The sequence below is a fragment of the Cetorhinus maximus genome, chromosome 24 (genome assembly GCF_964194155.1).
Source record: "Cetorhinus maximus chromosome 24, sCetMax3.hap1.1, whole genome shotgun sequence".
In the NCBI taxonomy this organism is placed as follows: domain Eukaryota; kingdom Metazoa; phylum Chordata; class Chondrichthyes; order Lamniformes; family Cetorhinidae; genus Cetorhinus; species Cetorhinus maximus.
Genome location: NC_135902.1, coordinates 21,727,108 through 21,750,138, shown reverse-complemented (window position 1 = coordinate 21,750,138; position 23,031 = coordinate 21,727,108). Strand labels below are relative to the sequence as shown.

General features: G+C 46.8%; 1 protein-coding gene across 1 annotated transcript in view; it reads left to right on the top strand.

Annotated features, from left to right (window-relative positions):
- sap30bp (SAP30 binding protein) overlaps positions 1-23,031 on the top strand; it is a 92,241-nt gene that overhangs the window by 42,123 nt on the left and 27,087 nt on the right. The window contains exon 4 of the mRNA XM_078570848.1: positions 2,921-2,963. Coding sequence (XP_078426974.1) covers positions 2,921-2,963 — 43 coding nt within the window. The remainder of the gene's footprint in view (positions 1-2,920; positions 2,964-23,031) is intronic.

The following is a 23,031-nucleotide window of genomic DNA, read 5'->3' as shown; positions in this document are numbered from 1 at the left end:
CTTTCCTCCCTCCCTCTATCCTCCCTCCCTCCTGTCACCCCTCTCACCTGGCCCCCCTCCCTCTCTCCTGTCCCCCCTCCCTCTCTCCTGTCCCCCCTCCCTCTCTCCTGTCCCCCCTCCCTCTCTCCTGTCCCCCCTCCCTCTCTCCTGTCCCCCCTCCCTCTCTCCTGTCCCCCCTCCCTCTCTCCTGTCCCCCCTCCCTCTCTCCTGTCCCCCCTCCCTCTCTCCTGTCCCCCCTCCCTCTCTCCTGTCCCCCCTCCCTCTCTCCTGTCCCCCCTCCCTCTCTCCTGTCCCCCCTCCCTCTCTCCTGTCCCCCCTCCCTCTCTCCTGTCCCCCCTCCCTCTCTCCTGTCCCCCCTCCCTCTCTCCTGTCCCCCCTCCCTCTCTCCTGTCCCCCCTCCCTCTCTCCTGTCCCCCCTCCCTCTCTCCTGTCCCCCCTCCCTCTCTCCTGTCCCCCCTCCCTCTCTCCTGTCCCCCCTCCCTCTCTCCTGTTCCCCCTCCCTCTCTCCTGTCCCCCCTCCCTCTCTCCTGCCCCCCCTCCCTCTCTCCTGCCCCCCCTCCCTCTCTCCTGCCCCCCCTCCCTCTCTCCTGCCCCCCCTCCCTCTCTCCTGCCCCCCCTCCCTCTCTCCTGCCCCCCCTCCCTCTCTCCTGCCCCCCCTCCCTCTCTCCTGCCCCCCCTCCCTCTCTCCTGCCCCCCTCCCTCTCTCCTGCCCCCCCTCCCTCTCTCCTGCCCCCCCTCCCTCTCTCCTGCCCCCCCTCCCTCTCTCCTGCCCCCCCTCCCTCTCTCCTGCCCCCCCTCCCTCTCTCCTGCCCCCCTCCCTCTCTCCTGCCCCCCCTCCCTCTCTCCTGCCCCCCCTCCCTCTCTCCTGCCCCCCCTCCCTCTCTCCTGCCCCCCCTCCCTCTCTCCTGCCCCCCCTCCCTCTCTCCTGCCCCCCCTCCCTCTCTCCTGCCCCCCCTCCCTCTCTCCTGTCCCCCCTCCCTCTCTCCTGTCCCCCCTCCCTCTCTCCTGTCCCCCCTCCCTCTCTCCTGTCCCCCCTCCCTCTCTCCTGTCCCCCCTCCCTCTCTCCTGTCCCCCCTCCCTCTCTCCTGTCCCCCCTCCCTCTCTCCTGTCCCCCCTCCCTCTCTCCTGTCCCCCCTCCCTCTCTCCTGTCCCCCCTCCCTCTCTCCTGTCCCCCCTCCCTCTCTCCTGTCCCCCCTCCCTCTCTCCTGTCCCCCCTCCCTCTCTCCTGTCCCCCCTCCCTCTCTCCTGTCCCCCCTCCCTCTCTCCTGTCCCCCCTCCCTCTCTCCTGTTCCCCCTCCCTCTCTCCTGTCCCCCCTCCCTCTCTCCTGCCCCCCCTCCCTCTCTCCTGCCCCCCCACCCTCTCTCCTGCCCCCCCTCCCTCTCTCCTGCCCCCCCTCCCTCTCTCCTGCCCCCCCTCCCTCTCTCCTGCCCCCCCTCCCTCTCTCCTGCCCCCCTCCCTCTCTCCTGCCCCCCCTCCCTCTCTCCTGCCCCCCCTCCCTCTCTCCTGCCCCCCCCTCCCTCTCTCCTGCCCCCCCCTCCCTCTCTCCTGCCCCCCCTCCCTCTCTCCTGCCCCCCCTCCCTCTCTCCTGCCCCCCCTCCCTCTCTCCTGCCCCCCCTCCCTCTCTCCTGCCCCCCCTCCCTCTCTCCTGCCCCCCCTCCCTCTCTCCTGTCCCCCCTCCCTCTCTCCTGTCCCCCCTCCCTCTCTCCTGTCCCCCCTCCCTCTCTCCTGTCCCCCCTCCCTCTCTCCTGTCCCCCCTCCCTCTCTCCTGTCCCCCCTCCCTCTCTCCTGTCCCCCCTCCCTCTCTCCTGTCCCCCCTCCCTCTCTCCTGTCCCCCCTCCCTCTCTCCTGTCCCCCCTCCCTCTCTCCTGCCCCCCCTCCCTCTCTCCTGCCCCCCCTCCCTCTCTCCTGCCCCCCCTCCCTCTCTCCTGCCCCCCCTCCCTCTCTCCTGCCCCCCCTCCCTCTCTCCTGCCCCCCCTCCCTCTCTCCTGCCCCCCCTCCCTCTCTCCTGCCCCCCCTCCCTCTCTCCTGCCCCCCCTCCCTCTCTCCTGCCCCCCCTCCCTCTCTCCTGCCCCCCCTCCCTCTCTCCTGCCCCCCCTCCCTCTCTCCTGCCCCCCCTCCCTCTCTCCTGCCCCCCCTCCCTCTCTCCTGCCCCCCCTCCCTCTCTCCTGCCCCCCCTCCCTCTCTCCTGTCCCCCCTCCCTCTCTCCTGTCCCCCCTCCCTCTCTCCTGTCCCCCCTCCCTCTCTCCTGTCCCCCCTCCCTCTCTCTGGTCCCCCCTTCCTCCATCTCCCCTTCCCTCCCTCTGCCTCCCCTACCTCCCCGCTCCCTATCTGCGCCCCTCCCTCCCGCCTCTGTCCCTCTTTGCCCTTTCTGCCTCTGCCTCCCTCTTTCTCTCTCTGCCTCACTGCCACCCCCCCCCCAACTTCCTTGATCTTTGTATATCACCATCTATAATTCTGTCAATCTTTCTAATGACCCCTGTTCCTACCTCTCTTTCTCTTGTTCCTTCCCTCCTGCTGTCTTTGTTTTTGTATCTCTCTCGCTATCTCTGTTCATTTTTATCTCTTTCTCTACTTCTCCATCCTTCTCTCTCTCTCTTTATCTATTCGTCTTCAAAACCCCACTTTCTCCCTCCCTCTCTCTCAATCTTATGCATGATCTTGCAAGCAGACTCGAGATAAATCATGCATTTAAATGTCGATAGACTTGTCCTGGATGCGTTGAGTCCTCCTTTTCCTCCCCAACTCCTGTCCTGATGTATTGTTACTGGATGCAGCATTTATAGCCAACCATCTTCATATATTTCTGGGGATGCAGCAGTTGTCACTCTCTGTTTTTGTGATGAACAGTGAAATGTAGAGAACATTCTTGAGTTGTAAAGTGTGATGGTTCAGACACTTAGTTTTATTTTCTTTTTTTAGGACATCCTCGATGTGGAGAAGAAGAATCCTCAGGAACTGGTTGGTATGTATTACAGTAATGGGGATGGAGAGATGTTGTTATTGAGACCCAGGTGAACAGCCAGGCCTTAGGATGCAGGACACGAACGTTAGAAACAGGAATGCAGCTGGAGTAAATCGGGAAATAATAAATAGCTGAGGCCAATTTTGAGTTTTGGAGCCTTCACTGTTCTAAGGGGGAATACGGCATCTTCAATTTTGATGAAATGAAGCTAGAAGACTGTGTAACAAGTCTTAATTTCAAAACAGTGGAGGATGCCAGAAATAAAATTATTTAACACAGAGGCTATTTGGGTGTACAGGTGAGTAGGCTAGTGAGGGGTTGGCATTTTACCTGTGTTAGTGAGGGATGGGGTTTATACAGGTGTTAGTGAGGAACGGGGTTTATACAGGTGTTAGTGAGGGACGGGGTTTATATAGGTGTTAGTGAGGAGCGGGGTTTATACGGGTGTTAGTGAGGGACGGGGTTTATACCCGTGTTAGTGAGAGAAGAGGTTTATACCGTGTTAGTAAGGGATGAGGTTTATACCCGTGTTCGTGAGGAGCGGGGTTTATACGGGTGTTAGTGAGGGACGGGGTTTATACCCGTGTTAGTGAGAGAAGAGGTTTATACCCGTGTTAATGAGGGAAGAGGTTTATACCTGTGTTAGTGAGGGTTGAGGTTTATATCCGTGTTATTGAGGGACGGGGTTTATACCCATGTTAGTGAGGGACGGAGTTTATACCCGTGTTGGTGAGGGACGGGGTTTATACCCGTGTTGGTGAGGGACGGGGTTTATACCCGTGTTGGTGAGGGACGGGGTTTATACCCGTGTTGGTGAGGGACGGGGTTTATACCCGTGTTGGTGAGGGACGGGGTTTATACCCGTGTTGGTGAGGGACGGGGTTTATACCCGTGTTGGTGAGGGACGGGGTTTATACCCGTGTTGGTGAGGGACGGGGTTTATACCCGTGTTGGTGAGGGACGGGGTTTATACCCGTGTTGGTGAGGGACGGAGTTTATACCCGTGTTGGTGAGGGACGGGGTTTATACCCGTGTTGGTGAGGGACGGGGTTTATACCCGTGTTGGTGAGGGACGGGGTTTATACCCGTGTTGGTGAGGGACGAGGTTTATACCCGTGTTGGTGAGGGACGAGGTTTATACCCGTGTTGGTGAGGGACGAGGTTTATACCCGTGTTGGTGAGGGACGAGGTTGATACCCGTGTTGGTGAGGGACGAGGTTGATACCCGTGTTGGTGAGGGACGAGGTTGATACCCGTGTTGGTGAGGGACGAGGTTGATACCCGTGTTGGTGAGGGACGAGGTTGATACCCGTGTTGGTGAGGGACGAGGTTGATACCCGTGTTGGTGAGGGACGAGGTTGATACCCGTGTTGGTGAGGGACGAGGTTGATACCCGTGTTGGTGAGGGACGAGGTTGATACCCGTGTTGGTGAGGGACGAGGTTGATACCCGTGTTGGTGAGGGACGAGCTTGATACCCGTGTTGGTGAGGGACGAGCTTGATACCCGTGTTGGTGAGGGACGAGCTTGATACCCGTGTTGGTGAGGGACGAGCTTGATACCCGTGTTGGTGAGGGACGAGGTTGATACCCGTGTTGGTGAGGGACGAGCTTGATACCCGTGTTGGTGAGGGACGAGGTTGATACCCGTGTTAGTGAGGGATGAGGTTTATACCAGTGTTACATAGAAACATAGAAAATAGGAACAGGAGTAGGCCATTCGGCCCTTCGAGCCTGCTCCACCATTCATTATGATCATGGCTGATCATCCAACTTAATAGACTGCTCCGGCTTTCTCCACATATCCTTTGATCCCTTTCGCCCCAAGAGTTATATCTAAATCCTTCTTGAAAACATACAATGTTTTGGCCTCAACTACTTTCTGTGGTAGCGAATTCCACAGGCTCACCACTCTCTGGGTGAAGAAATTTCTCATCATCTCAGCCCTAAATGGTCTACCCCGTATCCTCAGACTGTGACCCCTGGTTCTGGACTCCCCCACCATCGGGAACATCCTTCCTGCAGCTACCCTGTCTAGTTCTGTTAGAATTTTATAATTTTCTATGAGATCCCCCCCCTCATTCTTCTGAACTCCAGTGAATATAATCCTAACTGACTCAATCTCTCCTCATATGTCAGTCCCGCCATCCCAGGAATCAGTCTGGTAAACCTTCACTGCGCTCGCTCTATTGCAAGAACACCCTTCCTCAGATTAGGAGACCAAAACGGCACACAATATTCCAAGTGTGGTCTCACCAAGGCCCTGTATAATTGCAGCAAGACATCACTGCTCCTGTACTCGAATCCTCTCACTTTGAAGGCCAACATACCTTTTGCCTTCTTTACCGCCTGCTGCACCTGCATGCTTACCTTCAGCGACTGGTGTACGAGGACACCCAGGTCTTGTTGCACATTCCCCTCTCTCAATTTAAAGCCATTCAGATAATAATCTGCCTTCCTGTTTTTGCTACCAAAGTGGATAACCTCACATTTATCCATATTATATTGCATCTGCCATGCATTTGCCCACTCACTCAGCTTGTCCAAATCACACTGAAGCATCTCTGCATCCTCCTCACAGCTCACTCTCCCACCCAGCTTTGTGTCATCTGCAAATTTGGAGATATTACATTTAGCTCCCTCATCTAAATCATTAATATATATTGTGAGTAGCTGGGGTCCCAGCACCGATGCCTGCGGTACCCCACTAGTCACTACCTGCCATTCGGAAAAAGACCCGTTTATTCCGACTCTTTGTTTCCTGTCTGCCAACCAGTTTTCTACCCATCTCAATACACTACCCTCAATCCCGTGCGCTTTAATTTTACACGCTAATCTCTTATGTGGGACTAGGTCAAAAGCCTTCTGAAAGCCCAAATAAACCATATCCACTGGCTCCCCCTCATCAACTTTACTAGTTACATCCTCGAAAAATTCCAGTAGATTTGTCAAGCATGATTTCCTTTTCGTAAATCCATGCTGACTCTGTCCGATTCTGCCACTGTTTTCCACGTGCTCAGCTATTAAATCTTTTATAATGGACTCTAGAATTTTCCTCACTACCGACATCAGGCTGACTGGTCTATAATTCCCTGTTTTCTCTCTACCTCCCTTTTTAAATAGTGGGGTTACATTAGCTACCCTTCAATCTGTAGGAAATGTTCCAGAGTCTATAGAATCTTGGAAGATGACCACCAATGCGTCCACTATTTCTAGGGCCACTTTCTTAAGTACTCTGGGATGTAGATTATCAGGCCCTGGGGATTTATCAGCCTTCAATCCCATCAGTTTCTCCAGCACCATTTCCCTACTAATACTGATTTCTTTCAGTTCCTCCCTCTCACTAAACCCCGTGTTCCCCAATATTTCTGGTATGTTATTAGTGTTCTCCTTTGTGAAGACAGAACCAAAGTATGTATTTAGTTGGTCAGCCATTTCTTTGTTCCCCATTATAAATTCCCCTGTTTCTGACTGTAAGGGACCTACATTTGTCTTCACCAATCTTTTTCTCTTCACATACCTATAGAACTTTTACAGTCAGTTTTTATGTTCCCCGCAAGCTTACTCTCGTACTCTAATTTCCCCCATCTTAATTAATCCCATGGTCCTCCTTTGCTGAATTCTAAAGTGCTCCCAACCCTTGGGTCTGTTGGTTTTTCTGGCTAATTTGTATGCCTCTTGGACCTAATCTCTAATTTCCCATGTAAGCCATGGTTTAGCCACCTTTCCTATTTTACTTTTGTGCCAGACAGGAATAAACAATCGTTGCAGTTCACTCATGGGCTCTTTGAACGTTTGTCATTGCCTATCCACCGTCATCCTTTTAAGTAACGTTTCCCAATCCATCATAGCCAACTTGCGTCTCATACCATCATAGTTTCCTTTATTAAGATTCAGGACCCTAGTCTCAGAATCAACTTCGTCACTCTCCATCTTGATGAAGAATTCTATCATATTATGGTCGCTCATCCCCAAGGAGCCTCGCACAACTAGATTGCCAATTATTCCTTTCTTATTACACAATACCCAGTCTAGGATGGCCTGTTCTCAGTTGGTTCCTCAACATATTGGTCTAGAAAACCATCCCGTATACACTCCAGGAATTCCTCCTGTACGGTATTGTTACTAATTTGATTTGCCCAATCTATATGCAGATTAATGTCACCCATAATTACAGATGTTCCTTTATTGCATGCATCTCTAATTCCCTGTTTAATGCCATTCCCAACATCACCACTACAGTTTGGGGGTCCATATACAACTCCCACTAATGTTTTTTGCCCCTTAGTGTTTCTCAGCTCTACCCATACAGACTCCACATCATCGGAGCTAATACCTTTCCTCACTATTGTGTTAATTTCCTCTTTAACCAGCAATGCAACTCCACTGCCTTTTCCTTTTTGTCTGTCCTTCCTAAATACTGAATACCCCTGGATATTCAGTTTCCATCCCTGGTCACCCTGCAGCCATGTCTCCGTAATCCCGACTATATCATACCTGTTTACATCTATTTGCATGGTTAATTCATCCACTTTATTGCGAATGCTCCTTGTGTTAAGGCACAAAGCCTTAAGGCTTGTCTTTTTAACACCCCCAATACCATATGATCTTACCTTGGGTCATAACCTTTTATGTTGCACCTTATCGAGCGCCTTTTGGAAATCGAAATAGAGTACGCCTACTGTTTCCACTTTATCCAACCTGCTTGTTATATCCTCAAATAATTCTAATAAATTTTTCAAACACTATTTCCTTTCACAAAATCATTTTGACTCTTGCCTGATAAAATGTCCTGCTATTACCCCTTTAATAATAGTTCTAGCATTTTCCCAATGACACATGTTGGGCTAATAGGCCTATAATTTCCTGCTTTCTATCCCCCTCATTTCTTGAACAGAGAGTTACATATGCAGTTTTCCAAGCCACTGGTACCTTTCCAGAATCTAGAGAATTTTGGAAGATTAGAACCAATGTATCCACTATCTCTGTAACCACTTCTTTTAAGACCTTTAGAAGACCTTCAGATCCAGTGCACTTGTCAGCCTTTAGTCCCATTAGTATTTCCACTTCTTTTTCTCCAATGATCGTGATTGTTCCAAGTTACTTCCTCCATTTTGCCTCTTGATTTTTAAATATTTTTGGGATGCTTTTTGTGTCTTCTACTGTGAAGACAGATACAGAATACTTGTTCAAAGCCTCTGCCGTTTCCTTCTTTACCATTTTTAATCCCCCAGTTTCAGCCTCTAAGGGACCAAGGCTCACTTTACCTACTCTTTTCCTTTTTACATACTTGTAGAAGCTTTTACTGTCTGTTTTTATATTTTTTGCTAGTTTTCTTTCAGACTCCAAAATCTCCCTTTTTTTTTTGGCCATCCTTTACTGGTTTCTAAAACCTGCCCAATCTTCTGCCCTACCACTAATCTTTGTGTCATTGTTTCTTTCAATTTGATACCAGCCTTAGCTTCCTTAGCTAGCCATGGATGGTGCATTCTTCAGGCGAGTCTTTCTTCCTCGAAGGAATAAATCTTTGTTGAGAGTTATGAAATACCTCCTTAAATGTCTGCCACTGCATTTCCACTATCTTACCTTTTAACCTATTTTCCCAGTCCACTTTAGCCAACTCTGTCTTCATACCCTTGTAATTGCCTTTATTTAAGTTTAAGACTCTAGTTATGGACCCACATTTCTCACTGTCAAACTGAATGTGAAATTCCGACATGTTATGATCATTCTTTGCTAGAGGATCCTTTAGTATGAGCACCTGCGTTAGTGAGGAGTTGGGACTAATACTTAAACTAATTGGATTGGGTTTATACCTGTGTCAGTGAGGAGGCTGGGTTTGTACCTATGTGAAGGGCTAGGATATATACCCATTAACGAGGAGCTAAGGTTTATTCCTATGTTAGTGAGTGGGGCAGGATCATACCAGTGATAGTGAGCAGCTGGGATTTATACCTGCGTTAGTGAGAGGGTCAGGATATACCTGTGAGCTAGGGTTTATACCAATTTGTACCTGAGGTTTACCTGTAAATAGTGATATGTTAAACTGTCCCAATACTTAAATATAAACACAGGATCATGTTGCTGATTCAAATACAACTGAACAGGTTGTATTTGAACAAAGTCCCTGGGGACGTAATAATACTTATGGTGTAAATGATCCTGATTTTTATGCAGTGTTTGGTGCTGATCGCTATGAGAGGTACAGAGAAGCTTTTGTTCTCTATTCCAGGCTGTGTGTTGCTGTTGATCTTTGCAGTCTTTCAAGTTGCAGGGATTGCTGTACCAAGTCAGAGGTTACATTCCTTCCTTAAAACAAGTCAGCAAATTACTAAAACAGAATATTACAAAATAGTGTAAAACAGTGGGTTTTATTTTATTAATTCCCTCATCCCTTGTGGGCCTTAAAAAGTGTTTGAATGTTTGTACCCTTCAAGTTAAAGCACATCCAGGCTGGTATTGGAACATTTTGCAATGAAGGCACCACTATTAGCATCAAATACTCCCAGGGCAGGTACAACATTAGATACAGAGTAAAGCTCCCTCTACACCATCCCATCAGATATAGCAAGGCACAGCAAGCTCGCACAAACAACAATGTGGCAATGATCATATAGTCTGTTTTTGTTATGTTGATTGGGGGATAAATTTTGGCCAGGACACCAGGGATAACTAATATGAAAACAAAAAACTGTGGATGCTGAAAATCTAAATTAAAGATGGGAAAGAAAATTGTTGGAAATACTCAGCTGGTCAGGCAGCATCTATGGAGAGATAAACAAGCTTCCAGCTTGTGACCCTTCATCTGAACTGGGAAAAGTTAGAAATGTGTTAGGTTTTGAGAAAATGAAAGGGGGAGGATGGAAAGAAGAACATAAGGGAAGGTCTGTGACAGGGTAGAGGGTAGGCAAGATTAAATGATAAAAGGTTTCATGGTGCAAGGTCAAAGGGACTGGAAATGGGACAAGTGAAAATATAAGAGATGTGTCCAGAGGGTGTGGTTGGCAAGATCCTGAATAGCTGCTGTCCAACAGTAAAGAAAGGAAATTAGAGAAACAAGAGAGGAAAAAACAGTGAAGATAAATGAAGCAAATGGATGCAGAGATTATGATCTAAAATTGTTGAACTCAATGTTGAGTCCAAAAGGCTGAGTGCATAGTCAAAAGGTGAGGTGCTGCTCCTCGAGCTTACATTGAGCTTCATTGGAACACTGCAGCAGGCCAAGAACAGAAGGCTCAGAGTGGGGAGCAAGGTGAAGAATTAAAAGTACAGGACTGACCAGAGGTGTTCCACAAAGCAAATACCAAGTTTGCGCTTGGTTTCCCCAATATGGAGGAGACCACATCATGAATACAGTATACTAATTTGACCCAGCAAGTGTGAAGGAACGGTGATATAGTTCTAAGCCAAAATGGCGTGTGGCTTGGTGGGGAACTTGCAGGTGGTGGTGTTCCCGTGTATCTGCTGCCCTTGTCCTTCCAGACGGTAGGGGTTGTGGGTTTGGAAGGCGCTGGTGAAGGAGTCTTGGTGAATTGCTACAGTGTACCTTGTAGGTGGTACACACTGCTGCCACTGTGCATTGGTGTTGGAGGGAGTGAATGTTTAAGGTGGTGGATGGGGTGCCAATCAAGCGGGCTGCTTTGTCCTGGATGGTATTGAGGTCCTTGAGTGTTATTGGAGCTGCACTCATCCAGGCAAATGGAGAGTATTCCATGACTTGTGCCTTGCAGATGGTGAACAGGCTCTGGGGAATCAGGAGGTGATTGCTCGCCACAGAATTCCCAGCCTCTGACCTGCTCATGTAGCCACCATATTTATATCAAAAACAGAATTACCTGGAAAAACTCAGCAGGTCTGGCAGCATCGGCGGAGAAGAAAAAAGTTGACATTTCGAGTTCTCATGACCCTTCAACAGAACTGAGTAATATTAGGAGAGGGGTGAAATATAAGCTGGTTTAAGGTGGGGGTGGTGGGGGGAGAGAAGTGGTGGGGGGGGGGGTGTGGTTGTAGGGACAAGCAAGCAGAGATAGGAGCAGATAATCAAAAGATGTCACAGACAAAAGAACAAAGAGGTGCTGAAGGTGGTGATATTATCTAAACGAATGTGCTAATTAAGAATGGATGGCAGGACACACAAGGTACAGCTCTAGTGGGGGTGGGGTGGAAAGACAAACAGGGCATAAAAGGTAAAGATTTAAAAATAATGGAAATAGGTGGGAAAAGAAAAATCTATATAAATTATTGGAAAAAACAAAAGGAAGGGGGAAGAAACGGAAGGGGGGTGGGGATGGAGGAGGGAGTTCAAGATCTAAAGTTGTTGAATTCAATATTCAGTCTGGAAGGTTGTAAAGTGCCTAGTCGGAAGATGAGGTGCTGTTCCTCCAGTTTGCGTTGGGCTTCACTGGAGCAATGCAGCAAGCCAAGGACAGACATGTGGGCAAGAGAGCAGGGTGGAGTGTTAAAATGGCAAGCGACACTTTACAGCCTTCCGGACTGAATATTGAATTCAACAATTTTAGATCTTGAACTCCCTCCTCCATCCCCACCCCCTTTCCGTTTCTTCCCCCTTCCTTTTGTTTTTTCCAATAATTTATATAGATTTTTCTTTTCCCACCTATTTCCATTATTTTTAAATCTCTACCTTTTATGCCCTGTTAGTCTTTCCACCCCACCCCCACTAGAGCTGTACCTTGAGTGTCCTGCCATCCATTCTTAATTAGCACATTCGTTTAGATAATATCACCACCTTCAACACCTCTTTGTTCTTTTGTCTGTGACATCTTTTGATTATCTGCTCCTATCACTGCTTGCTTGTCCCTACAACACCCCCCCCCCCCCACTACTTCTCTCCCCCCCCACCCCACCCCCACCTTAAACCAGCTTATATTTCACCCCTCTCCAAATATTACTCAGTTCTGTTGAAGGGTCATGAGGACTCGAAACGTCAACTTTTTTCTTCTCTGCCGATGCTGCCAGACCTGCTGAGTTTTTCCAGGTAATTCTGTTTTTGTTTTAGATTTCCAGCATCAGCAGTTTTTTGTTTTTATCACCGTATTTATATGGCTGGTCCAGTTCAGTTTCTGGTCAATGGTAACCCCCCAGAATGTTGATAGTGGAGGATTCAGTGATGCTAATGCCATTGAATATCAAGGGTAAATGGTTAGATTCTCTGTTATTAGAGATGACCATTGCCTGTGTCAATAAGATATAAGAATGTCTATAATGTTATTGGAAATTATTTTTAAATAGTGTTTAGTGGTGTCTATGTCTATGTGTGTGTGTGTTTTAATTGGATTAAAGCAGGCTGGTCTAGAGGCTTTGATGTGTAGAAAAGAAGTAGGTTTTAAATGGTAATTAGATAAACATAGGGAAATAGAAGGTGAGGCATAAAGGGGGGAATTTGCATTTTTAAATAGACCATTCCAAAGAGCAGGTGAAATTTTACACCTAACCAAGTGAGATTTCAGAAACAATGCGTTTATTTTTTAAAAGCTTACTAATAAAGTGGGCATTATGAAAGGGTTTTATTGTTAGAAGATTTAAAGTAAAAAAAATAGTGACAATAGGAATTTGCATTCAAAGAGGAATATATGTATAAAGGAAGAGAAGGCTGTTGGCAAAAGGAGGAGGGATTCTAAGATCTTAAGCCTCCAGCCTGTAAGCCTCAAGTCTGTCTGCAAAGAACCAGAAACTCATTTTGAATGTGACTGTCCAGGGTGTGCTTTGCCAGGGGTCTGTTTAAATCTGTGTGTTTTACTGTTGCCTTACCAGGGGTCTAAACTGAGAGTCAGATTAATTAGGGGATTTTTGTAGCTATTATAGTAGTAATTTTGTATACATATGCATGTGCTTACAATCTTTCTTATCTTAATAAATGTTTAATTTAGTTTTATAAAAGACTTCTTGAGACTTGGTCTTATTACTACTGAATTCAAAGCCTGCATCTCAAAACAAATTGCAAAAAATGGGTTATGACACTGTTTCAAATTTCTCTCTGGGATTTGAACAACTCAGCCTTTACCATTGGCTGTGTCATAATACCTGGCACTTGTGTGGCACGAATGTTACTTGCCAAAGCTTGGGTATTGTCCAGGTCTTGCTGTATATGGACACAGACTGTTTCATAATCTGAGGATTTGCGAATGGTGCTGAACATTGTGCAATCATCCGCAAACATCCCACTTCTGATCTTGTGATGGAGGGAAGGTCGTTGATGAAGCAGCTGAAAATGGTTAGGCTTAGGGCACTACTCTGAGGAACTCCTGCAGCGATGTCTCAGGACTGAGATGTTTGACCTTTAACAACCACAACTATCTTCCTTCATGCTAGGTTTGACTCCAACCCGTGGAGAGTTTTTCCCCTGATTCCCATTGACTCCAGTTTTGCTAGGGCTTCTTGATGCCACACTAGGTCAAATGCTGTCTTGTTGTCAAAGACTCTCACCTCACCTCTCGAGTTCAGCTTTTTTGTCCATGTTTGGAACAAGGCTGTAATGAGGTCAAGAGCTGAGTGGCCCTGGTGGAACCCAAACTGAGCATCAGTGAGCAGGTTATTGCTGAGTGAGTGCTGCACTATCAATGACCCCTTCCATCACTTTGGTGATGATCGAGAGTAGACTGATGGGGCAGTAATTGGCTGGGTTTGATTTGCCCTGTTATTTGTGGACCAGACATACCCGGGCAATTTTCTACATTATATACCACCCTTCACATCCTCAGGACATCCCACAAAGTGTTTCACAGTCAATGAGTTGAATCGCTGATTATACCGGCAAATGAGACAGCCAATTTGTGTACAGATGGATCTCACAAACAGGAATGAGGGAAATGACCAGTTAAATTATTTTAATAGCATGGGTTGAGGATGTAGCATTGAGCAGGACACTGAGAGAACTCCTCTACTCCTTAAAAAGAGCTCCAAAATCTTTAATTTCCATATGAGCAGGCAGTCAAGACCTCTGTTTGACATTGAAAAGCACCTCCTACTTTGCAGCATTCCCTTAGTACTGCAGCAGTATGTCTGCTTAGATTATGTGGAAGCCTTGGAGTGGGTTTTGAGCCCTCAACCTTCTGAGTCAGACATGAGAGTGGTACCAACTGAGCCAAGGTGACACTTAAGCCTGTTTTGATAGCGAAGTTGAGAGTGGTATCAATGTTTAGCCATGTGTATTATTCTGGTTGCATACATGTTGTTAACCTTGCAGTAACTATGCCAGTGAATGCTGTGTTGTTCTGAGAATGTGCTAACAGATCAATGGTCTGATGGAGTGTCTGTGATTGCTGTGTTTCTACCACATACCAATTTCACCACAGAATCATTATGAGATGCTGCAGCAGACTGGTGAGGCTTGTTCAGGCAGAGTGTTGTCTTCAGGCTGTGAATTGATGATGTATAACTCTCATGCCATTAGAATTTACAATAGGCATTGTAATCGGAATTATTGCTGACAGAACAAATTTGAGACAAACCCTGAAAGGGGGGCTGTGTTTAAAGCCCCAGAGCTGAGAAAAGGAGGAAAAAGTTGCATTTATACAGCGCCTTTCACAACTACCCAGAGGGTTTCACAGCTGTCACAACTCACTGAAGATAGTGCACTATAATAACAAGCCCCACTGTTCCCTGAGCCACGACAAATGTGATAAGTTTGACCAAACCACTAGATTGCACCAATTCTACCGAACTGTTTAATTTAGGTTAACAGAATACGAGCACCAGGTTTGTAAACTTAATAAATGAATAACTGCTTATTGAACAAATTGTCTTTAGCTAGTGGCAAAAGAAAGAAATATGAACCGCTAACTTCTAACTCTACCCCTTCTTAAACCCCTAAACATACATAAGCGCGCGCACACGCATACACACACACACACACCCACACACACGACACACACAACATGGATCTTAAGGGTGAGATAAAACAGTTCAATAGCACCAATTTGGAGTACCGGATTTGATGGGTTGATTTTGATTGATGTCTTCCAAATTTCTTGCAGTTTGTTGTTGATAACACGAGGTGGTCTCCCAACACTTTTAGTCTGTGGTTCACTGGTTGAAAAACTTTTTTTTTATGTCTCTACTGGTGGTTTTTCCCCTTTTCCTCATGTCAGTGGTTTTCAGAGAAAGCAGGTTATAGAGATGTGAGGAATAGCCAGCTAGCTACTAAGGCAGAATTACTGGAATCTTACAAACACAGGAGAGAGAGGTTTTAGGTCTTCCCTCTTTGCATACTATGAGCTGCACTGTTACCACACAAAACCCTGGTCACCTGGTCAGGAGCCAATTAAAATGCTTTCGTCAGACAGTTCCCCTTAGTCCAGGACTCCTTTCCAGCGCCATCCTGTTCTTTTATGGCACACTCTGTTCCAGGGTAGCAACAGATATTACTCATCCTGTTCCAGTGAACATGTCTTTCCACTGCAGCCATAGTAGTTTTTAAAGCCACAGCCCAAGAAAAATAAAAATAGGTTCTTTACACAGCCAATGAAGGACTTTTAAAGTATGGCCTCTGCTGTAATGTTGGAAATGTGGCAGCTAATTTTCACACAGAATGGACTCACAAACAACAATGTAATAAATGACCAGATTATCTGGGATCATATCAGGGATAGTTGAAGGATAACTGTTGGCCAGGACACCAGGATAAACTCCCCTGCTGTTTTTCAGAACAGTGCCTTCTGATGTTTTACTTCCTTTTGAGAGGACAGGCAGGGCATCAGCTTCACATTTCATCCAAAAGACGGCATATCCAACAGTGCAGCACTCCCTGATTACTGTCAGCCTGGGTTATCTGCTGAAATCTCCAGAGTGGGACTTGAAAACTCAACTTTCTGACTCAAAGGTGAGAGAGTTACTGACACCTAGATGCAGGGTTTTTTGGACATAGAATATTTGATAACACGTTTCTTTTTTAATTTGTTCATTGGACGTTGGTGTCGCAGATAAAGCCAATATTTATTACAATCGCTAACCCTCCTTCAGAAGGTAATGGTGAGTCACCTCCTTGACCCCCTGCAGCCCATGCGATGTAAATACATCTGCAGCACTGTTGGGAAAGTTCTGGGTTTTTGACCCAGTGACAGTGGAGGAACAGCGTTATAATTCCAACTCAGGATAATGTGTGACTTGAAGGGGAGCTTGCAGGTAGTAGTGTTCCCATGCGCCTGCTGCTCTTGTTCTAGATAGTAAAAGTCACCGGTTTGGAAAGTGCTGCCTACATGTTGCTTTTAGCCATCGAGTTCCCACTTTGGAGTGACAGAAATTAGGAGATGCAGAAACTGCTAGGATTGTGATATTGCCAACAGTTTATTTTAATTACAAACCAGTCAAGCTCCACCTGCTGAGTAGCAAGAACAAATTGGGATTCATTGGTAGTGACAGTGTACATAGCAACAGAAGTAGGCCATTCAGCCCCCTCCAGCATTCTATTAAATCGAGCTGATCTGTACCTGAACTCCGTAACCTTAATATCCTTGCTAGGAAAATTCTAATAATTTCAGTTTTGAAATTGACTTAACCTCAACAACCTTTTGGGGCAGAGAGCTCCATATTTCCACTACCTTTTGTGTGGAGAAGCACCTCCTGTTATCACCCCAGAATGGCCTAAGGTAAGAGTGGTTATGCTTTTTATTAAACGTCAGAGCAATATTGTCTGTTTAGGGTGGAACTCAGGAAGTCATTTGACAAAGCTCCACGTGAAAGGCTATTATATAAGTTCAAAACTGTGTTGATTCAAAGCAAACCTTGGGCATACATATGGTATCTATTAAAGAGTAGAAAAGGGCTGATACTTACTACATGACTGAAGTCAGGGTCAGGGAAATTACTGAATGGGTTCAGGATATTCCCCACTTCAGTCTTGGATCAGTTGGCAGATGTCCTCAGTGTTATCAGGATAGCAACAGGGAAAGCTACCAGCCTTCTTGCTCCTGATTTCTGTCAAGTGACCCCTGCTAGAGATGTGCATCCTTAAACGATAATCAAGGATAGGACCAAGCTAGTGCTTGAGGGACCATGTCCCAGACAATCAGCACCACCAAGAGAACAAATTAAGGGGTAGGTTGACAAATTGAAGGGGTGACACAACATATTGATAGTTGATAATGGAGTTGTTTGTAGTATGGTGATACATTCTGTCTTGGAAGTTATTCCTGCTCTGTTATGACAGGGGCTGATGATCTGCAACACAATAGAACCATAGAATGCTACAGCACAGAAAAACAGGCCATTCGGCCCTTCTAGTCTGTGCCGAAATATTATTCCGCTAGTCCCATTGACCTGCACCCAGTCCATAACCCTCCAGACCTCTCCCATCCATGTATCTAACCAATTTATTCTTAAAACTTAAGAGTGAACCCGCATTTACCACGTCAGATGGCAGCTCATTCCACACTCCCACCACTCTCTGAGTGAAGAAGTTCCCCCTAATGTTCCCCCTAAACCTTTCCCCTTTCACCCTAAAGCCATGTCCTCTCGTGTTTATCTCTCCTAATCTAAGTGGAAAGAGCCTACTCGCATTTACCCTCATAATTTTGTAAACTTCTATCAAATCTCCCCTCATTCTTCTACGCTCCAAGGAATAAAGTCCTAACCTGTTTAATCTTTCCCTGTAATTCAACTCCTGAAGACCCGGCAACATCCTAGTAAATCTTCTCTGCACTCTTTCAATCTTACTGATATCCTTCCTGTAGTTAGGTGACCAGAACTGCACACAATACTCCAAAGTTGGCCTCACCAATGTCTTATACAACCTCACCATAACATCCCAACTCCTATACTCAATACTTTGATTTATGAAGGCCAGTATGCCAAAAGCTTTCTTTACAACCCTGTCTACCTGCGACGCCACTTTCAGGGAATTATGTATCTGAACTCCCAGATCCCTTTGTTCCTCCGCACTCTTCAGTGCCCTACCATTTACTGTGTATGTCCTACCTTGGTTTGTCCTTCCAAAATGCAACACCTCACACTTTTCTGCATTAAATTCCATCTGCCATTTTCTGGCCCATATTTCCAGTTGGTCCAGATCCCTCTGCAAGCTTCGAAAGCCTTCCTCGCTGTCCACAACGCCTCCAAACTTAGTATCATCAGCAAACTTGCTGATCCAATTTACCACATTATCATCCAAATCATTGATATAGACAACAAACAACAATGGTCCCAGCACAGATCCCTGAGGCACACCACTAGTCACAGGCCTCCAATCTGAGAAGGAATCATCCACTACCACTCTGTCTTCTCCCACACAGCCAATTTCAAATCCAGTTTACAACCTCTCCATGGATACCAAGTGTCTGAACCTTCTGAACTAACCTCCCATGTGGGACCTTGTCAAAGGCCTTACTAAAGTCTATGTAGACAACATCCACAACCTTTCCTTCATCTACTTTCTTGGTAACCTCCTTGAAAAACTCTACTAGGTTCATTAAACACGACCTACCACGCACAAAGCCATGCTGACTATCCTTAATCAGTCCTTGGCTGTCCAAATAATTATATATCCGATCTCTCAGAACACCTTCCAATAACTTACCTACTACTGACATCAGATTCACTGGCCTGTAATTACCTGGTTTACTTTTGGAGCCTTTTTTTAAACAACAGAACAACATGAGCTACCCTCCAATCTTCTGGCACCTCACCTGTGGCTAAGGACATTTTAAATATTTCTGCCAGGGCCCCTGCAATTTCTACACTAGTCTCCCTCAAGGTCCGAGGGAATATCATGTCAGGCCCAGGGGATTTATCTACCTTTATTCGCTGTAAAGCAGCAAGCACCTCCTCCTCTTTAATCTCTATATGTTCCATGACACTACTGCTTGTTTCCCTTCCTTCCTTATACACTATGCCAGTTTCCTGAGTAAATACTGATGCAAAGAAACTGTTTAAGATCTCCCCCATCTCATGAGGCTCCACATAGACGACCACTCTGATCTTCAAGGGGACCAATTGTGTCCCTTACTATCCTTTTACTCTTAATATACTTGTAGAAACCCTTCAGGTTTACCTTCACATTATCTTCCAAAGCAACCTCATGTCTTCTTTTTGCCTTCCTGATTTCCTTCTTTAGAATTTTCTTACATTTTCTATACTCTACAAGTACCTCATTTGCTCCTTGTTGCCTATACCTGCTATACACCTCTCTCTTCTTCTTAACCAGATCTCCAATATCCCTTGAAAACTAACTATGCCTGTTAACTTTGCCTTTAATCCTGACAGGAACATGCAAACTCTGCACTCTCAAAATTTCGCCTTTGAATGCCTTCCACTTACTGAACACATCCTTGCCAGAGAACAACTTATCCCAATCCACTCTTCCTAGATCCTTTCTCATTTCCACAAAATTGGCCTTACTCCAATTTAGAATCTCAACTCGAGGACCAGACCTATCCTTATCCATAATTAACTTAAAACTAATAACATTGTGGTCACTGGACCCAAAATGTTCGCCTACACATACTTCTGTCACCTGACCTGTCTGGTTCCCTAATAGGAGATCAAGTATTGCATCCTCTCTCGTTGGTACCTCTATATATTGATTTAGAAAACTTTCCTGAACACATTTGACAAACTCCAATCCATCCAGCCCTTTTACAGTATGGGAGTCCCAGTCAATATGTGGAAAGTTAAAATCTCCTACTATTACAACTTTCTGTTTCTTACATCGGTCTGCTATCTCTCTACAGATTTGCTCCTTCAATTCTCTTTGACTATTGGGCGGTCTATAATACAACCCTATTAGTGTGGTCACACCTTTCCCGTTCCTCAGCTCCACCCATATGGCCTCTGTAGACGAGCCCTCCGTGCTGTCCTGTCTACGCACAGCTGTGATATTTTCCCTGACTAGTAATGCCACTCCTCCCCCTTTCATCCCTCCCCCTCTATCACGTCTGAAACAACAGAACCCCGGAACATTGAGCTGCCAGTCCTACCCCTCCTGCAACCAAGTCTCACTAATAGCAATAATGTCGTAATCCCACATGCCAATCCACGCCCTCAGCTCATCTTCCTTTCCGACAATACTCCTTGCATTGAAATAGATGCACCTGAGAACATTTCTATCACGTACAAACCTTTGATTTCTGTCTATACATGCATTCCTCGCTTGACCTTATCCTCCTCCACCTCACTATCTGCTCTAACACTCTGGTTCCCCTCCCCCTGCAAATCTAGTTTAAACCCCCCGGAGCAGCACCAACAAGCCTACCCGCAAGGATGTTAGTCCCCCTTCAGTTGAGGTGCAAACCGTCCCGTCGGAACAGGTCCCACCTTCCCTGGAACAGAGCCCAATTGTCCAGAAACATGAAGCCCTCCCTCTTGCACCATCTCCTTAGCCACGTATTTAGCTGCATTATCTTCCTATTTCTAGCCTCACTAGCACGTGGCACGGGTAGCACTCCTGAGATCGCAACCCTGGAGGTCCTGCCCTTCAACTTTGCACCTAACTCCCTAAACTCTCTTTGCAGGACCTCCTCCTCCTTCCTATCCATGTCATTGGTCCCTACATGGACCACGACATCTGTCTGCTCACCCTCCCTCCTGAGAATACTGAGAACTCGATCCAAGATATCGCGGACCCTGGCACCAGGGAGGCAACAGACCATCTGGGATTCTCGATCTCTCCCACAGAACCTCTTATCTGTCCCCCTAAATATCGAATCCCCTATCACTACTGCTCTCCTCTTTACCCTCCTTCCTTTCTGAGCTGAGGGTCCAGTCTCAGTGCCAGAGACGCGACCACTACCACTTGTCCCTGGTAGGTCGTCCCCACCAACAGTATCCAAAACGGTATACCTATTGTTGATGGGAACGGCCACAGGGGTGCTCTGCTCTTTCTGTCTATTCCCCTTCCCTCTCCTGACAGTCACCCAGCTACTTGCCTCCTGACCTTTAGGGGTGACTGTCTCCCTGAAACTCCTGTCTATTACTGCCTCTGCCTCCCATATGATCTGAAGTTCATCCAGCTCCAGTTCCCTAACTCGGCTTCTCAGGAGCTGCAGCTGGATGCATCTTTTGCAGGTGTAGTCATCAGGGACAATTGTGCTGTCCCAGACTTCCCACATGCTGCATTCGGAGCACTTGACTGCCCCAACTGCTGCCTCCATTACCTACTCCTAATTTACTTAAAGGAACTTACCCGGCCCTACCTCACTGGGAGCAAGCTCGTCCTCAGCCTCTGCTCGCCGAAGCCTCTCGAGCCAAAGCCTCAAAGCTCCACTCCCTCACTGGGCCGCTCACACGCTGGCCGCTCCTCTTCAGCTTCCCCTCCTTTTATTTTCAATCTCCCAATCACCTCTCCTCTCGCGCTGATTTCAATCACAATGTTTACATAAAGTTCTAGAATAATTTTTTTGTCTTGCTGTGAATTGAATGCAGGTTGCAGGTTGTCTGCCTTGGCCGGGTGTGTTTATGTACCTTTGTACCTTAGCATTGATCGCAGCTGCCCTGGGCCTGCTTCAGCCTCAATTTAGCAACAGTGAAAACAAACCTTCTTGTGATTTATTTGTGCAGTCACACAGTTGTGTAGACAAGGCCTGATCCTGACTCTCTCCTCTGTTCTACACAACTACTTCACTGTCTGATTAATAGACCCAACTGCAACTTAACTAGTCTGGCTTTTGTAATTCTGTCTGCACCTTAGTTAGTATCAAAACACTATTCAGTCCTGCACTAACCTTACAATGTGAAACCTCTCTCATTACGGTATTAGGTAGGTTGACTTCAGTTTAGATGCCTCAGCCCTTTGGTAATTCAGCCAAATGGCCACTCACCATGTTTGAATCTCAATTGTGAGTCCGAGAAAGCTAATACACAAGGTGGGGCATCGCAATCCAGCCTAATGCATGATGTATGCACCCGTGCAGTTTTCAGCAGGGGCCCCCTGCAATGCTCCATCTAATTTCTCTCCATTGTGCGTGGTCTCTTTAGAATTGCCCTGCCTGGGTGCATTTTAAAGGGAATACTACTTGTATGCAGCCTATTTGTCACCTGTGCAGCACATTCCTGATTTCTGCATGTCCACACACCCTCACAGTTTAAAGAGAACATTGGTCTCTGTATAGAAATCAGTCCGCAGGAAGGAGAGAATAAGGTGTAGGTCTCCAGCAGTGGGCGGGGAATCAGTGTCGGTATCCAGTAGGGGGTGCAGGATAGCCACCAATAATGGGGCTTCTGGCTTCTTTTTGTTCTTCCCCTCACTATGCCATGGAGACTGTAGTCCTTTGTAGTTACCTATTGCCCTCTCATCTGACCGCAGCTAAGTCAGCACAGACCAGTGAGCAACATTATAGTTTCCCAATCACAAATAAGGGAAGGTGATTGTGTAATGTGTTTTATCTGGGATGATGAGAAAGCGACTTGCTTTGTCTCGCACTGTTCTCCAACTTGCTGAGTGTGCAGCTCTTGGACCATCCCCTGTCATGCCACTCCCTGCTAAATGTATGTGTATATCTTACGGCCTTGGATTCTTGCAGTGTGACAGTGCACACTCTGATGAATCAGATTAACATGGTTAGCCGGACAGGCTGTGTACTGGGTGCGGTTCTCAATGAACAACACAACTTGCTGCTCCAGGGGCGGTGTCTCCTCCAGGCTGCACATTTTTGCCTCCTTTAGCTGGCAGGAAGTTCCTAATCAGTACAGTCACCAAGGCAACCAGTTCCTCGGTCATTCTTTGCAACACCTGGGTTCTGTTGCCAATCAAGATAGGTGCAATTGAGAAAGTGCCAGGGCAAAAGAAAAAGGGTGGGACTATAGTAAAGTGGGAAAGAGTAAAGTGCAGGGCACAGTGTTGCCATGGCAGCCCATTGTGCCTGGCTGCTTTTAATCCTGTGTGGATCTGTTATTGAAAGCGTTTGTCACAAAAGAATTTGACCCCAGGGTGCAAACGGTGTCCAATTCTGTCTTTGTGCAAGTACTCCAGAGTGCCTAAAGCAAGGGAAAAACAAGCTGAGCAGACTACTTGTACAAATGCACTGTGGAACTGTCGTTGAAATGCGCAGACAGTTCTCTCACTCTTCTTGTACTCCTGTGTGTCAGTTTAGCTGCTTATTCAGTTCAGTCATGTCTCTGCAT